The sequence below is a fragment of the Anas platyrhynchos genome, chromosome 3 (assembly GCF_047663525.1).
Source record: "Anas platyrhynchos isolate ZD024472 breed Pekin duck chromosome 3, IASCAAS_PekinDuck_T2T, whole genome shotgun sequence".
NCBI classification, from domain to species: Eukaryota; Metazoa; Chordata; class Aves; order Anseriformes; family Anatidae; genus Anas; species Anas platyrhynchos.
The window spans coordinates 102,146,653-102,164,229 of NC_092589.1; the positions used below are offsets into that span (position 1 = coordinate 102,146,653).

General features: G+C 37.2%; 1 protein-coding gene across 2 annotated transcripts in view; it reads right to left on the reverse strand.

Moving 5' to 3' along the window:
• EIPR1 (EARP complex and GARP complex interacting protein 1) overlaps window positions 1-17,577 on the reverse strand; it is a 74,723-nt gene that overhangs the window by 45,092 nt on the left and 12,054 nt on the right. For both annotated transcript variants that reach the window (XM_038177553.2, XM_038177552.2), the window contains exon 3: window positions 13,837-13,969. In XM_038177553.2, coding sequence (XP_038033481.1) covers window positions 13,837-13,969 — 133 coding nt within the window. The remainder of the gene's footprint in view (window positions 1-13,836; window positions 13,970-17,577) is intronic.

The window sequence follows — 17,577 nt, forward strand, 5'->3', positions numbered from 1 at the left end:
GTCAGTTGAAACTCTGCTACAGCTTGGTTGGAACTGGATGATCAGCTTCATCTCACCTCCTGTGTGGTGGAGACTACTGATGAAGCCAGGGAGCACCAAGGACCAAATGTTGGCTTCTCTTTACCTTTGAGGATCCTGGCTTCTCATACCTTTGAGGTGAACCCACTACATGCATAAAAAAAACATGGTGAGGGTTAACCATGGTTAGTGTTATCACGTGGATACATCCAAATCTAGATTGACTACATTACACATAAATATAATCCTACTGACCAAATAGTTAAGATATGATTAGGAGTTGAATTGTGATCTTGATTAGGTCAGCATGAAGAGGGAAAAAATAGATCTTCAGTGTCCTCTTACGAGTCTGTCAAGCAAGTGACCCTCCTTCAGTCTCTCTAGCCTATTAATAATGATGTGGTATGAGGAAGTAAAAGCAGGCTACATTTTTCGTGGTAGAAATAGAGTAACAAAATTGAATGTGAGAAAAGTGAAGTCCCAAAACCTCTTAAAAACCTGATGGATCTTGCACAGAATGCTTGGTTTCACTTACATGTTTCAGCAATAACTGAAGTCCATACACACCAGAGAAGAACAAGCTTCTAGATTTCACTTATTGACAAGCTAGTTGGACACAGAATGCTTAGAAATACTACAAGACCACCAAACTATGTATCCACCAAACGTTACTTACTGCAACAATGTGCTGGCTGGAGGTAGAGAAAGAACTTTTTTTTTTCCAGTTTACTATGCTGGATCAGTTCAATATTTGAACACTGGGCAAACAAGACTACTTACAGATCGGATAAGGAAAGCAGTTTTTCTTGCTCTATTCTCAAAAAAAGGGGAAAGGATAGAATAAAACCTTCTGATGCTGAAGGACAGAGCAGCCTGATAACTCAATGGATTCTCCCTCACTGAGGGCTCTAATTCAGCAGCATTTTATCTTTCGATATTTTAGAGCATTCTTTTCAATATCATGACCACCCTGTAATACATCAATTTCAGTCATTTTCTCTCCTCCCTCTTCTTTCTGACATTAGCTCTATTTTGCCTCATAGCACAAACGTTACAATTATCCCAATAACAGTTGTCAAATAAAGACGAAATGCTAAATCAATGAATAACAAGCATCTGTGCTTCTAGCTAATTATTTTTTACGTAAGCTCCTCAGTTCTTACCCTTTTCCCTCCGTATCTGCTCTGAGACACTGCTTTGTTACCTGTCCTTCGGACTGGACTCAACGTTTATCTACACACAGAAGCCTTCAACTTGAAGAGCAACTAACATGAAACAACTTCTCAAGCCCATAAGCTTGAGAAGAGGAACTATTTCCATAGTGGTTTCCCATCACATGCATCAGATAGCCAACTATTTCCACTCAAAACCTTATTGGAAGGTACTTAGATGGGAACACTACCACCAGTTGGACATAAGAATTCCTAGAAAAGCACCAGGTATGATCTACAAAGAGCACTTAGAGAACAAAGAACACCAAGCAGATTCATTTCTCCCCTCAAACCACAAGGACGGGAATTCCTCCATGTGGGCCTCCAGTACTGCTGAGGGGAGCACTGGGCAATATTTTGAGATGCGTTCAATCTTGCCATCCCCCAGTCTGTGCAAACGCCCCATGTTGGAGAGACTCTAGCTCGTGGGGCTATACCAAAGATGTCCCAAAACAGAGCATTTTCACCAGAGCAAAAAACAGTGAACCCAAAGAAGTCCATGTCGCTTACTGTCCTTAGCACTAAGCAGCTGAGAGCACTACCAAAAGCGTTATTTCCAACTCCCTTATCAAGTAAAATTTATCTGCAGGAAGTTTTTTAACACACAAGTTCACTGTGTGAAAAGTGCAATGCATTACACTCAGAGCAGATTCAACATTTGAAATAGGTAGATTTTAAATACAAATTCTATTTTTCTTTTTTATCAAAATTAAACAGCAGTTCTGTGTTTGTATGTGTGTAGGTTCTGGACCTAAAAAACAAAGCTATTTATATTGGATCTTTATAATTGTTAAGACAGTGGCACCTATCTTGTTTGCAGAAACAAAAACAGCAAAAAGATGTTTGTACATGTACATGCCTGCATGTGTGAAATTTGAGATAACAGTACTTTTCTTTTGCCCTCTGGTGGCTTTCTGTGTCCTTACATGTAATCAAAGCCCCAAACCTAATTTTATAGAAGTCAAAAACACATTTGCATTGGGAAAACAATTTTTTTCCATATATATTTCAATGGATTTGATTAAGAAACCAAACCCTGAAGATATACAGGGGAAAGCTAAAACATGGAAAAACAAGTGATATGGGATATTTTTTTTCCAAAGTATTTAATTTTAAAATGGTCTGAGACTGTTTTAACCAACTTTATAAGTGCTCCTTTCCTTAGTCACTCATGCCACACAGAATATTTTTCTTGCATTGGTAACAGTCTGACTTCAAGAAAATCTCTATATTGTTATGCTTGAGAGAGACTTTGCTTCCATTTTTCCTCTTCGTAGTTGGAGGAATTCATCAAGCATTATCCCAATGGATGTATAACAAAGCTCCAAAAGGCTGAAGTTAAGAACAGAACTGGCATTCACTGTGAGCTCCCCAAAGAGAGTTATTACTGTCATGGTATAAACCCCTAGTCTACTTCCGACACACTTACAGGTAATTCTACGCCATGTCAAAGGTGAGAACTTCTGAAGAATCCCAGAAAATTAGGTGGTCCAAATAGGACAGATGAACTTCACTGTGTACAAACATGAGTTAATGCACATAGACAAGAATAATTTAAACCATCCTGACATGATGCTGCACTCAGAACTGGTTGTTACAACTCCCCAGAAGCTCTTCATGTCACCACTGACAATCCTCCAAGGGTAATGAGCAGTAGCTACACAAACGGCAAAATATTGGGCATTTTGACAAAGAGTACAGAGAACAAAACAGAAAATTATTTCACAGCTCCATAAAACACTGATACCATACCTCCAACAGGGTGAGCAATTCTGATGTTTGTATGTAAAGCAGGGCACAACAGGATTGGATAAGGGCAACATAAATGAAGAGGATGGAACACATGTCCTATTAGGAGATGTTCAATAGGTTTCATTTGTAAGGAAAAGTGTCCTGGAAAGAATTAAGTTTAGGGAAACAGAACAGCAATGACAAAGTTTTGTTTGTTTAAAATCCATTATAGGCAAAACTTTGCAATACTAGAACTAAGTGGTACTCACCAAAACAGTACAAGACATGTTCAAAAACAAAGGGCAGGGAGTTTCATCAGTAAAGAGCAGGCTGAAATTCAATGTTAAAAAAAGTTCATGGAGAAAGATAGCCTTGACAAGTTCAGAAAGGGATTAGATGCCAGTCTGTGCTGTTCCTACCCAGGATGTGCTGTTACTTCCTCAGGAGTCATGATACTTGTACAGATGAACCAATCTTTGTTCTGGTCAATAAGTTGGGAAGACTATTTTGGAAGGAAAACAAAAAGCCCTAAGCATGTGAGAAGTGCCTAACTTTCATAGACACTGCAGCATGAAGGTCAAACACCTTACTGCACCTCCACTCCATACCAAAACTAATTTTCAATAACAGATAGAGATGGTTGAATTATTCCTTTTTCCTTTTTTTTTTTTTGCCTCTATAGGTTTCCTGCCAGAACTGATAGCTATTGTCTGAGAAAACCTGTAATTGTACACGTTCAAAAGTTATCTTGATAACCAATTCCAACCTCTACCTCCTTGAAACCATGTTAGGCTCCCACTTCTCCTGATCTATTTTGGAGATAAGTAAAAATCATATCTCAGCAGCTCTTCATCTGTTCCCTTCAACACCCAGAGCAAAAATGGAGGGGAAGCAATATTATGTTTTATGACAACTGATTCTTAAAACAACACACACACACGCTTTAACACAGAAGGCACACCCAGGGAAAGAAATGCATGCACAGATTAATTTATGTTCTTACTTTGGGAAAAGTTCATGTAATTGTATTACTACATTCAGGTGAACTGCAAATAACCCCTAATGGAGGAGTGCAAGATGGAGAATACAGTCAGGGCACAGTAAACTGCATTTTTATTTATTTTTAATGGAAAAGGGTACTGTATTTAAAAAAATCAAAAGACACTCCTCCACACTTTTCTTAGTCATTAAAGCTACGTCACTGTTCATTAAAAATTAAAATTCTGAAAGCAGACTGATCGGTAGCTCTTCCTTCATCAGCACACACATCCTGGGATGCCAGTTTCCCTGGTTATCCAGTCATCAAGACAAGAAAGAAAATCCAACTCAAAGGTAGAAAAAAGTGTTGAAAGGTGGGTTGAAACAAAGCTAGGGCTTTGTTTCCTTACTTTTAGGAAGGCAATAGAAAGGGAAAACACAAACAAACCAAACAAAAAACACAACACTAGCCTTTCTTCCACAAAATGGTTTTCAAAATTTTTGCATTTACAAAGGTAAAAATGAGACCTTCACTGATAGCTGTTCTATATTTTAAACAGCTCTGCAATTGATAGCCTATAGCCACTTTTCCCCTCCTGTGAAAGAAATCTCTTATTATCAACAAAAATCAGACAGACCATATACAACAGTATATACCGATGTCATCAGTATAACAGATGTTTGTTCATGTTAACAAGTCTGCCTAAGAATCTGAAATGGCATGTAATGAATTTTCATTTCTGTAAGCAGGCATGTATACCTGTCCAAGTACAAATGCACAGATGTCAAAGTCATGTAGCTTGCCTAACCCCATGTATTTATTTTTTAATTTTCAAAATATCTCAAAATTTGCCTCACTTCCATGATGCTGGGATGTAACAAATACGCACCAAGTTGAAAGAAATTTAGAAAAGCAGAGAAGAGTTATCAGAAAGCCAGACTTTGTGGCTTATGCATCTTGAAGAACTATTTTCTTGGTTTTAAGCAATTTTGTTTCACAAGTCTGAAAATGAAATTTAAAATCATTAAAGCTTTTTGATAGTTTAAACTGCTAGAGGTGGTAATGAGATTTCAATAAATAAGAATTTTAAAGTATTTCCAGAGCTCCACAGGAATAAACTGATTCAAAATTCAAAAAATAAAAAACTTTCAAAAAGTCGTAAATTTTGTGAGTAAATTATGACAAAGCGTTTAAACAAATATTTAAAAATATGGTAGAGAAAGCAAGAAATAGAAGTCCTAAAACCAAATGCTGGATAAGATATGTGCATTTGTAAATAAAACGTATCTTTCATCCTCTGATCCCACTCAAGTTTTCAAGAAAAAAATGTAATAACAACTGGCAATGCGTACCTGCAGCCCAGAAAGCCAACCATACCCTGGGCTGCATCAAAAAAAGCATGGCCAGCAATGCAAGAGAGGTGATCTCCCTGTCTGCTCCGCTGTCCTGAGACCCCACCTGGAGCACTGCATTCAGCTCTGGGGCCCCCAACACAAGGAAGACATGAGCATATTAGAGTAAGTCCAGAGGAGGGCCACAAAGATGGTCGTAGGGCTGGAGCACCTCTTCTACAAAGACTAGCCGAGGGAGATCAGGTTGTTCAGCCTGGAGAAGGCTCAGGGGAGACGAGATCTTATAGTGCCTTCCAGTGCTTACAGGGGACCTACAGGAAAGCTAGGGTGGGACTCTTTGTCAGGGAGTGTAGTGATAGGACAAGGGGTAATGGCTTCAAACTAAAAGATGGGTAGATTCATATTAGGTATTCGGAATAAATTCTTCACTCAGAGAGTGGTGAGGCACTGGCACAGGTTGCCCAGAGAAGCTGTGGATGCCCCATCCCTGGAGGTGTTCAAGGCCAGGCCAGACTGGGCTTTGGGCATCCTGGTCTGGTGGGAGGTATCCCAGCATTCACTTCAGAACAGGACATGTTAAGCTTTCTCTTGAATTCATCAGCATTTTTAAAAATACCAGCACAGCACCTAGCAATCCTATCTTAACCACCCTGTTGCACTAGTCACTAGTCTGGATAAATGCTGTATCAAAATAGCCCTATTCCAAAATATCATCTTCTCCAGAAGCATCAAATTATCTCCAAGAAAAATGAATTGTCTCAGTTTTGTGGAATAACCCTCACAACACAACTGTCATACCACTGATATCAGAACAACAGAAATTCTTTACTGTATCTTCACAGCTTAAGTTTCATACATATCTTTATCATGTTTTCTTAGTATTTGTCTAATGTCTGCCTGAAACACATTCTCCAAAATAAATAATTGTATACTGTATAAAAAACCGCAGTAGAGAACTGTGACTTTTTTTTTTTGGCAACTCAAAGTCCAACCTGAGGCCAGCTGGCACAGTAGCACTCACCCTTTATGCAATGCAAGCTGACAGGAGGAGGCTACGCTCAAAACTAACAGTGATGGTCTGGGACTACCCCTGGGTGTCAATACCTCAAACTGCTGAACTGCACATGGGAATCTTAACAGTTTAACAGTACACACTATTGCAAGTCTGTTGCAATGCTGATTGCACTATTGTATGTATTCCATTACCTTGGTAGCATACAGTGGTTGTTCTGTTATGACCCAGTTGCAATGCCATGGCCCTGCTGAAGTTACTGGGATATATACAAAACCTTAAAATCTTGGTCTGATGTCCTAAGACTATTCCTTTTACACTACAGCTTATAACTTTCAGCTAAAGATATTGTTACTAGCAATACTGATACAATCAGAAAAAGCCAACTGTCTTATATCAAAAAATTATTATTCAATGTTAAGACTGTTATGGTCAGCAACTTTTATTCTTCACAAGCAAGCAATCATTGTCTTGCTCTTTAATCATTATCAGTGTTGATATACACTATTCTCCCTGGGAATACTGCATATTCCCTCTCTGACCAGCAACAGGACCTGAGGGAGCAGCAAGAAGCTGCACTGGGGGGAGGAAGGTTCAGGCCAGGTGTTAGGAAGTGGTTTTTCACTGACACAGCACTGGAACAGGCTCCCCAGTGAAGTGGTCACAGCACTGAGCCTGCCAGAGTTCAAGAAGTATTTGGACCATTTTGGGTTTATGTGGCAAAGTTTTGGTAGTAGATGGGGCTGCAGGGGTGTCCTTGGTGAGCAGAGCCCAGCAGCTGCCTCATGTCAGATCAGAGCCAGCTCCAGACGGCTCCAAAGGGAACCACTGCTGGCCAGAGCCAAGAATGAATTTAAGAATGAATTTATTTCACCAATGATCTTCTCAGGAGATGGCATGGAAAGGAAGAACATAAGGTATCAAAGAAAGTAGGGGGAGTTGCCATGGATAAAGAGGAAAGAAAATGCAAAATAGAAACCAATAATCAAAAAATAGAACAGACATTTAGTCACAATAACAGATTTTTCTACTTACTGTCTGTAAGTGCTATAGAAAACACTTACTAAATACTAACACTGAAGAGACATTGTACTAGTACAAGATTTCTACAGTACTCTACAGAACCACATGCCAAAAGGCTACAGACAACTTTGTACCTTCTTGCTTTCTCACAAGTGGTTGCAGCCATACATTTGTCCCTTAAGTGACACATCCCTTATTTGCTTTTGAAATCTCCTTCCCTCAGATCTCCTTGTTACTCCAATTTTACTTTTTCCTTCACTCCTTCACCCTGTTTTTCAGCAAGCATATCCCCTATCAGACCTATGAGACCTAACAGTACGCTTAGGCAATGCCTAAGGTTGAGATACGGTTATCTACTTTTGAGCTGCAAGCGCACCCTTCACTTGCATGTAAAAGTAAATCATTTATCCGTAAGACAGAATAACTGCTTCCAAACACTTCCACAAAATTCACGTTTACAGTAATGCACGTAACCATTTAGACATGATGAGAGGTTCAGCAGGCAAACAGCAATTTACTACCGATGCAGAATTCTTAGCCTGGATTAGACCAGTATGTTTATTTTTATATATATATGAATATAAATATAAATATTATATATATAAACATCTCTAAGTATTTACATACTTACCAAAAATTGTTATTTTTGGATGATAATTTTCCCTTAGCATATTAGGACCGTTTACCTTATTTACCTTATTACCCTGCTGGGCAGGGACCATACTCAAGAAATTCAGGAAAAATCCATCCATTGCTGGAACACTAACATGGCTGCAAAACTCTTAAGTTGTCCTACAGAAGAATCCCCCTGCATTCTCTTTTAATGCAGTTGAAATTTACTTTCTACAACACAGAGAAGTGCTGTAGAAATATTCCATCTCCATTTCAGCGGCATCCTGAAGTGGCAGGTGAGAAAAGGGGAGGGTTGCATAGAAGAAACGGGAGAGCAGATTAAAGCTTTTTTTTTTTTTGTGTGTGTATGAAACATGTTCAAGACACACATGTTCACAAAAACCACACACAACACCTACCCACCTCTGTGCAACCACTTAACTGGGAAACGTTTCGCATACTTTGTGACAGCGTATTACAAACTGGACTGAAAAAAGGGGGAACATTTAGAAGTCAACCTATTTCCAAGTTCTCCCAAACTAGATCTTAACCTAAGGATCCCACTTTCTTCAGCCAACTCTAGGCTTTCATTATTCACTTCATGCACAAGAACTTCATATTAGTGACACAATATTTTTCCCTGCCTTGGGACACTGTTAGAAGTCCACTTGAATGCTTTCCTACTTCCTGTAACTCCAGCAATACAGAGACTTGATATAAATAGCATTTCAACAGGCTCTTGGAACAATGAAAATGTGACAAGTTCTATTTCCCAAGCTACTCTTCTCTACCATGATCTACAACCTTTCTGGCATTTTGCCTCATCACAATGAAAAAAATAACCTAGTGTAGGCCATGATGCTCTTTTGAATACTGAAACAAAGCTTCTTTCAAACTTTATTACATGTGAAATGATTTTCCCTATGAAGGTGAATAGAGCTCTTGGATAGCTACCAAACACTTGCAAATTTGAAGACTAATTTATCTTAATTTTTATATTAATTTTATATATAGTGTATCATTCCCATTGGTTTATGTCTTTCTGTGGAGGTTACAGTCCTGACCCTCACCCCACCCCATCATTATTCTTTTCTGATATTTAGAAGTATACTTCTACCAAACTGTTATAACCTCCTTAATTACTTTGTCACCTTTTTTATTCATGTTTTTGAAAGTGTCACTACTGTAGCACTTTAATTTAGAGAAAGTAAGAAATTAAGAGGCAACTGACTGAAGCTAGTCAGAGTAACAGAAGGAAGAGTGTAAAGTTTCTAGGATTGTTTTGATGTAGATTTTCTGTTGAATACCACATTCTCCTTTTTATTACTGGGCCACTGTGAGAAAAAGTAATTTCTGCTTCACTAAGTACAGTAACTTTAAGATACAATAGACATTATATACAAATAAACCTATGTAAATTTTCAGAGATAAAGCATTAGCCAGTCAAAGTCCAACTGCAGCCAGTTCTTTGCTGCCTGTATTACCACAGACCCTATGTGTAATCATAAAACCATTTAGGTTGGAAAAAACCTCTAAGATCATCAAGTCCAACAGTTAGCCTACTGCTGGCAAGGCTAGCACTAGACCACATCACTAAGTACCATATCTACACATCTTTTGAATACCTCCAGGGACAAGGACTCAACCACTTTCCTGGGCAGCCTGTTCCAGTCTCACAACCCTTTCAGTGAAAAAATTTCTCCCAATATCCAACCTAAACCTCCTCTGGTGCCATTTGAGGCCATTACTTCCTCACACAATCCATCCTTTTGGCTGTTTGTGTTTCCTTCTTCAAACCTAATGTGTGTTATAAATTAGGTTAGATTGTTAAATTTCAAAATTATAAGATTACAAAAATCATTTTTGCCTTAATTCTTATCTATTTCAAAGCTGTCAATAGTAATCTTATCCTGCTTAAGGAAAACCTCTTTGATTCAGTTGACTTGGCACAATAGAGGGGAAAGATGCATCATTGTCACAAAACTGACTAGCAGTGCATAATTTCATCTAGGTATCTAAAATATTAATTTTAGAAGTCTGCTTCCCCCATCCTCAAGATTTTCATACATGTTTTAACGCAGTTTTTCCTCTTATACTTAGCTTCTTTCACATATTTGTAAGTCTTTCTCCTTACAATCTGGGCATGTGGTATAAAATACAGCATTCCTAATTCTTACAGTGCTTGCAATAACAAATAGCTGCCAAACTGAAAACCCAAACAAGTTATGTCAGTGTCACGATTGCCCAAAATAGATGGAAACAATGTAAAATCACCATTTTGCTTATATGGAAGGATCCAATTATGGTAATAATGCACTATTATGAAGGTTGTTTAAAACCTTCTAATAAGTATGTTTCTTCTAAACAGATGCAAAAGTTAAACTTAGAAAAATCTTACCTGTTATTACATCAGTTTTACTGTATTATCTGTAGGGTTCTCATACCTTAGCTACATCCAAGCTAATAATTTTTAGTGGCAAACAAATAAAAAAGAAAAATCTCGGAGGTTTTCTCCAACCTGGATGATTCTGTGATCTAGTGGCTAACAGACAAAAGTTTTCACTGATATGGCAGCCTAGCTATACTGTTACGGTTTGTCACCAGACTTTGCTCCTTAGTAGGGGTAACCAATAACGATTACTACATTGTAAGTTCTACCTGCTTATGCCTCTTTCATTCAAAAGAAATTAAATGATTTCACATTCACAAATCGGGGAAAAAAGTTTGTAAATTCAGTGCACAGAGTGACATCAGAAGATTCTACATTAGCATCGCTTATTTTGAAGGAGGTTTCTGGTTTTCTAGCTGTATGTTTCCTGGAAAAATGCCTCATAACTGTATTCTTGGAAGCATATGCTGTACAAATACCACGATGCTTATCAGTAGCTGAAGTACTTGAGAGGGAGAAAAAAAATGAAAAAGACTTCCCCATCCAAGAGTATGTTTCAACTTTTTGTTGACAGACACATTACATTAATTCAAGCCTCTCTCAAAAAGAACGGTAAGTTTCAGAACACCATTGCATCCTGTGCCATCCCATCCCAAACACAAAGGGCTTACATCTTACCATTTAATTCTTGATCCCACAGATAACATACCTTTACCAGATAAGTATATCAGTTTCCCCTCATACAGTTCCTAGCACTCAGCAGAAATTAGAAAAATACTTTACATATTAAATTGTTTAGCTATAACATTTTACCTCTCCGAAAGAAAAGCAAGTAACAACAAATTGCTTGTATTTCAACACATACAGTAAGACTGCTACTGTCACTTTTGACCTTGAGACAGTAGTATTAATGGCTGTATAGTTTATTAAGAAAAAAGTGTGAATGTCTTAATAATAAGACAGGAGATGATAACTGGATACTACAGAAAGATTTGTGTTTGAAGAATTTGGTATCACTTAAAACAAAGAGTAGCTACAATCTGGGGAAAAAGAGCCTAAGAAGTATTTTTGTCTTGAATAAATCACCTTTAGAAAGAAAATTTATCTGTGGTCTTAACGAGAGCAACTCCAGATGACCAAAACACTAGAACAAGAAAAAAAATCAGCTATGTATTTTTGTACCGCTGAATGTCAAATCCTTTTCAAACACTGAGCATCAGAAATCTCTTTACAAGGCAGGTACACACTATTACATTTACAGTTCAGATTTTATATTCCTAAAAATTCTTATATGAACGATATACTTCTCTCCATAGACAATAAACAGGGTTCTCTAAAGACTGCTCTTCTGTACCACACTTTTTTCTTTGTAAAGTAACACAGCATAACCAAGATGTGAAAAAAAGATCCTAACCAACTATGGTTATGGTTAGGTAACTATACACATGAGAAAATGAAGGAAAACTCAGTCTCTTCACCAATATCCAAGACAGATTTTCACAGTTTTTTCCACAAGTGCTTCACCTTATTTCATTAATTCACTTCTGTGATCTATGGCTTGCAAAGTGTGATTCCACTTCTCTTCTCTGCCAAGTTTTACTACTTACTGAAGTGACTTTGAGAAGCAGTTATTAGCAATGGCCACATATCACTAATTCAATCTCTCAGTTTCAACAGCAGTCAAAATTTGCCAGAAGTACTGTGCTCAGACAAAAGAGGTGGTCCCAATACCTATGACTGTTCCTGACAGGATCTCATTTACCTGGTGCTTCAATAAGGGAAAGTAGTATCTTCTTAAAATAATTTAGAAAAAACAGTACCTTAGAAGGGATTTTAAGGTTTCGATTGTTTAATTTGGTTGCATTACTAGTTGAAGTAAGTTGTCTGCTGAACTCTGTATTCCTTATTATTAGAACCTTGTGCTGTGTGCTTTCAGCTCCATACATTGCTATTTAGAGTCATCAATAAACATTTAAGAATCAGATCTTGTTTTCTGCAGAACATTTTGGGTTGATGATTCTAAATGAAAATGAACAAAGTACAAACAAGAAAGCTTAATGTTTATAAACAAGTAAGCCAAATCTAGAACATGGAAAAGCTAGAATAGAAAACATGAATGTGATTTAATAGATCCAGTAACGGAGACCAGAAATGGTACAGAAATTTAAATTGTCTGGCTAGCAGACATACTCACTTGATAAGCTCTCTCCCAAAGAGGCTTTTTTTTAAAAAAAAAAAAAAATACTGCTGTAAGGAATGTTTCTTATAGCATTGTAGAGTAACCACGAATAACTTCATATGCCTTTCTACGAAAGGCATATATTTAAGAGTTGTTATCACACTGTAAAATATTTGAGTTTAAAAACAGATACAAACTGAATAAATTAAGAGATGTTAACATTTCTTGATGATCTTTGTGGGTCCCTTCCAACTCAGGATATTCTATTAATTTATGTAACATCCTATTTAAATATCAGAGTTAACTTCTCACCACCTTGCTGTTCAGTTACATGGGGGGGGGAGGGGAGAGGGGAAATGCATAAATTCTATGAAGTCTTTCCCACTATACAGCAGTTTTTGTTTTGTTTTAAAGAACACACAACAATGCTCCCCACACACACACCAAATTCAAATTGTAGGACTTCTTTTTTTTCAGTCCAGAAGACAAAGGAGAACAAAGCAGTCTTGGAATCCTTTCTCTAACACAAGGTTGAGCAGTAGGAATTTACAGCTCTGCAGCTGACAGATGCATGAAATCTGAAACTCACTACTTACTTTATTCTTAAATTCTTAGACCTGCTTTATTCCATGAAAGAATACACTAATATATGCTAGAACAATATTTATTCAGGTTGACGGCACTGATTTCTTGCTTGTCAGAGAGAAAAAGTACCGCCTTCCTCAAGTGATGCAAGGGGATTTTTCACACCTCATAACAGGAATATCTTCACACCTGCCTTGCCTAGGAAAGGCACGAAGATCCTTAATCTCAACAGCCGTGCACTTAGTGTTAGGTTACACAAGGAACACTCCTACTGTTTCCAATGAGATATTTAGATAATTTATAGTCCTCTGTGGGCATGTCTGCATTAAATATATGACAAACAACACTGTATACAGACTTCACCTGCAATTTTAAAGGAGCTTGATGCTGGCAAGATGCCATTTGGAAAGACGTTTACTTTCACTTTCAAAACTAAACATATAAAGCAATAAAAAGAATGAAGCCTAAAATAACAGGAGTATTTTATTTCACATGCTTACATTAATCAGGTAAGCAACACTTTGGTTATGCTGCATTCTTTGACATGAATGCAAACAGGCTTGTAACCAGGATGATCTATGGACAGGAGACAGACAAGGTATAATTAATGGCACAGATGATCTTAAAAAATGCCTGTGTTGGTAACTCCTATTTTAAAGTGTTTACACATAGCCAAATGTTCCATCGTTGTGCATTCAAAAAAATATCAAAATATTTAAGTTCAAAATTGTTAGAAAGAACTTACTTTTATTGTAGCAAGTAGCAAGTACACCTTTATCTGCAGGACTGGCACTAATGTGCCAGATTTCACCCACTTGATGAAGAAGCACATTTTTGTTTATAATGTTATTTTCATCATCAAAATCTATGATGTGAATCTGCAAATACAATAAAAGAGAACATTAGGATTTCAAATGTTTTCCTGTGGGTCTTAATTATACATGATGACTGCACAAAACAATGTAATGAGAATTTTATATCTGATATCTACTTTAATTAATTGTTATACTAACAATTTAGCATATTATCAATTTCATGCAGGATAGACTTTTCTAGAAAAACAAGCCATTTCCCTGTTTTGATGAAATACCACGTTTATTCTTCTCAATTTTACAACTTAAAGCTTGAAGGTGATTTTTCATATTATAGTTAATAGTAAATAAGCCACTAGTATTGCAATTCAACACTTCTAGCAATAGACAGAAATAAAAACATCACAATCCTTAGTCTATATGTCTGCACTAATCCTATACTGAAGTCAAATTTAAATGTCCTGTGAAGAAAGAATGGGAGAGAGGGAAAGGACTCTGTTTTGAAACACGAATACTAGAAACTCAGTAAGAAACTTTGAGAATTCACTTCAAGCAATCCTACATCTGCACCAATATATAAAGCTGTACCAATTACTAAAGCATTTGGAAATATAATAAAGTTTAAGCTACGTGCAAAATTAAAATGCTGAACTGAAAGATTAAGAATATTTGGACTTTTTAAAATTACTAGCTCTATGTCTTTTAATAGATATATCTTACTCTCATTTTTCCTCCCTATTGTTGATGATTTTTTTTCTACAGCTGCCTCAGAAATAGAAGAAATTGAGAAAGATTCCAACCTCACACAACACACACAAGTAACCTCAAGGGACTAATTCCAGTAAGCTCAACAGCGAATTCCAACAATTTTTAGAGAGCCATAATCTCATTAAACAATATTATACACTATTTTTTGAAATGGCTGAATTTACATGTTACCTCTTTCCTTCTCCTCCCAAACACTGTCAGCAGCAAATGCTTCTTCAAATATCATGCTGGATCTCATCACCTGTGTTCTTCCACTCTGCCATTCCAGGCATAAAGGCACTCCTGCAGTTGATTAGCAAGCTGCCTTTTCAGACTGAACTCTGTTTGTTGCCCTGAATCTGCAAATCTACACAGGAATCGGGACTCTATCCATCTCCTGCAGAAACTGCATCTCCAACTTCATGTCCTTCCTGCCTTCCATAACTCTCCAGAGTCATGTCACTCAGACTTACCTATAGTTCCCCCTTTATTTTGGTCTTTTTTTTTTTTTTAAATCTACTCCTTGCATCCTAATTCAAGTACTTCTCTCTCTACAGAGGGTACACTTGTTCATCACTAAAAATCACTAACTTCATCACCAGACATCACAGCCCTTTATACTGCTCTTATCAGATGCATTTTGATGTTCTGAATAAACTTAAAATTTGAATTGTAAAAGAGCTATTTTATTTGTGAACAAACTCAGAACTCCGAGGTAAGGAACAGCAACATATTTACAACCTTCAGGCAAAACTTCCAACAGGCTCTAGCCATGAGGAGCAATTCCTATTATTATTTTCATACAGCAAAAACATTATAATTGGCTTTTACATCTCAAAGTGGATCCCCCAAATTTACCAAATCAGATATTTAACAGAGAAATTATGTGAAATGTGAAGATCTTACTTTAAAAATTAAGATTTTAGTTTTATGCACAGGGCACAATCAGAACTGCTTAACTGTTTGTTCTCAGTTATCTAAAAAAATTAAAAGGGGAAGTAAACCTTCCACTGGAGTCTCCTTCAGCAGCTCCAACAAAGTCCCCATAGGTGAACTACAAATCAAAATTTCATTTACTACACTTGCACGTATTCTGTGCCTGTACTAAACAGGTTAAAAGGGTCACTTAGCACAGAAAGTAAGGCACTGCTCTTTATCCCATCTGAAGTCCTTGAAAATTACAGGTAACCAATTTCTACTCTGCTGTTATATTTCTGCTTCAGCTGACTTCACCAATAGCTGGAGACCCTGCTGGAACACAGAACTAACCAACCAAAGGTCCAGAGTAAAACTAAGGAAATACAAAATGTAATTCTTTCATGAGGATATCATTTATAACCTTTCAAGTTGAAAACTGCCATCTTTTGCAGCAGGTCAAACAGCAGAGTCTTCCAGTTCATCAGCTGATGAACCACAAAGAACCACAAAATTCCAGACATACCCCACTGTTTTTATGCAATCAATCCTCTTAACCTTTTGAATTTGAATACATAATAAATTTATCATACGGAATGGCAACTATGCTAAAGACAAAAAATTCTTACAGAATTTTCACAGTACCAAGTACTGTGCATCACAGTGTGATGCCACAAAGACAAATACTAGCAGAAACATTTACTGACCTATACTCACTTTCTTACATAAGCTCCATTTCTGCATGTTGTCATTGTTCGGTTATTGAATACCTGGCTTTCTAGCTTTTCCCTTGCAGTACAAAAGTGAGCCTCACTTGGGGTAAATCAGTGCAGCATATGGACACTATAGACAAGGATGCCAAAAATGGTAAGTGTAAGCCTACAGGGTGAACTTCCTCAACGTGACTGTAGTGTCCTGATTAGAACTAGGATAACAAACCTCCTTAAAGCACCTTTTGGACATGAGCAGTTTTATTACCAGTATCTGCACAAAGAAGTTACCTGTCTGTTGTAATTATGCTGGGAAAAGCCTGAACCCAAGTACTGAGGAAAAAAATGTAAAGATTTGTAAGAGAACAAAATCCTTTGATTCTCCTGTAAGTTTGGAGAAGTTACAAGTGACAGAAATGACTATTGCAAGGAGACTAAAACTACTTCTTTCAGAACAAGATTACTCTTTCTTTAATTACGCAATCCCCATAATTGATTTTCTTACATCATGCTCTCATGGGCTGCAGAGGAGACGGGAACACTTTCAGCCTGGCTACTGCCATTCTCTGTCCTTACATAATGCCATGCATTAAGGTAAGCCATAGAAGTATTTGGGATTCTCACACACAAGACTGAAGGTAACTGGGAGAGTTCTGAGAAAGCAGAATCACAGAATTGTCTAGGTTGGAAGAGACCTCAAGATCATAGAGTCCAACCCCTATCTAAGCGATCAAAAAAGAATAAAGTGCAGTATGCAGGAAACATACATTTCCGAAAACATCTGGTAAATGCATCACATTAAGAACAGAGAATGAAGCTGCAGTTCAATTCTTACAAAAGCCATCCCTGTAGCCCCTCTGCAACTCTCATCCACCTGACAGCCAATAGTTTTTCTAATTGTTCTGGCACTCAAAATCTCCTTGCAGTATGAACACATTCATTGAATTTTAGTCAAAAAAAGAGAATACTGTAAAATTAGAAGTACCATACTCTTAACTACAGAAGAAAACAGCCCAACAGAAATTGAGCCATTTTCTCAATTGGCTCAATTGAGAGAATCCATTTGATTCCTTCAAATTTTAAACCTACTGAGTTTATGATCAGAAAGTACACAGCTGATTACCAATAACTAAAAATGAAAAATCCAGTCTATGAAGCTTCACATACTATATGCATGTCAGGAGTCCCGTAAGAGACAATCAAGGGTTAAACAATTTTGGGTTAAACAATTTTGTTTTACTTTGCATGTCTTCCATGGCTTAAAGAGAGCTCCAGAGAATCTAAAGATTTAAATTCACAGAA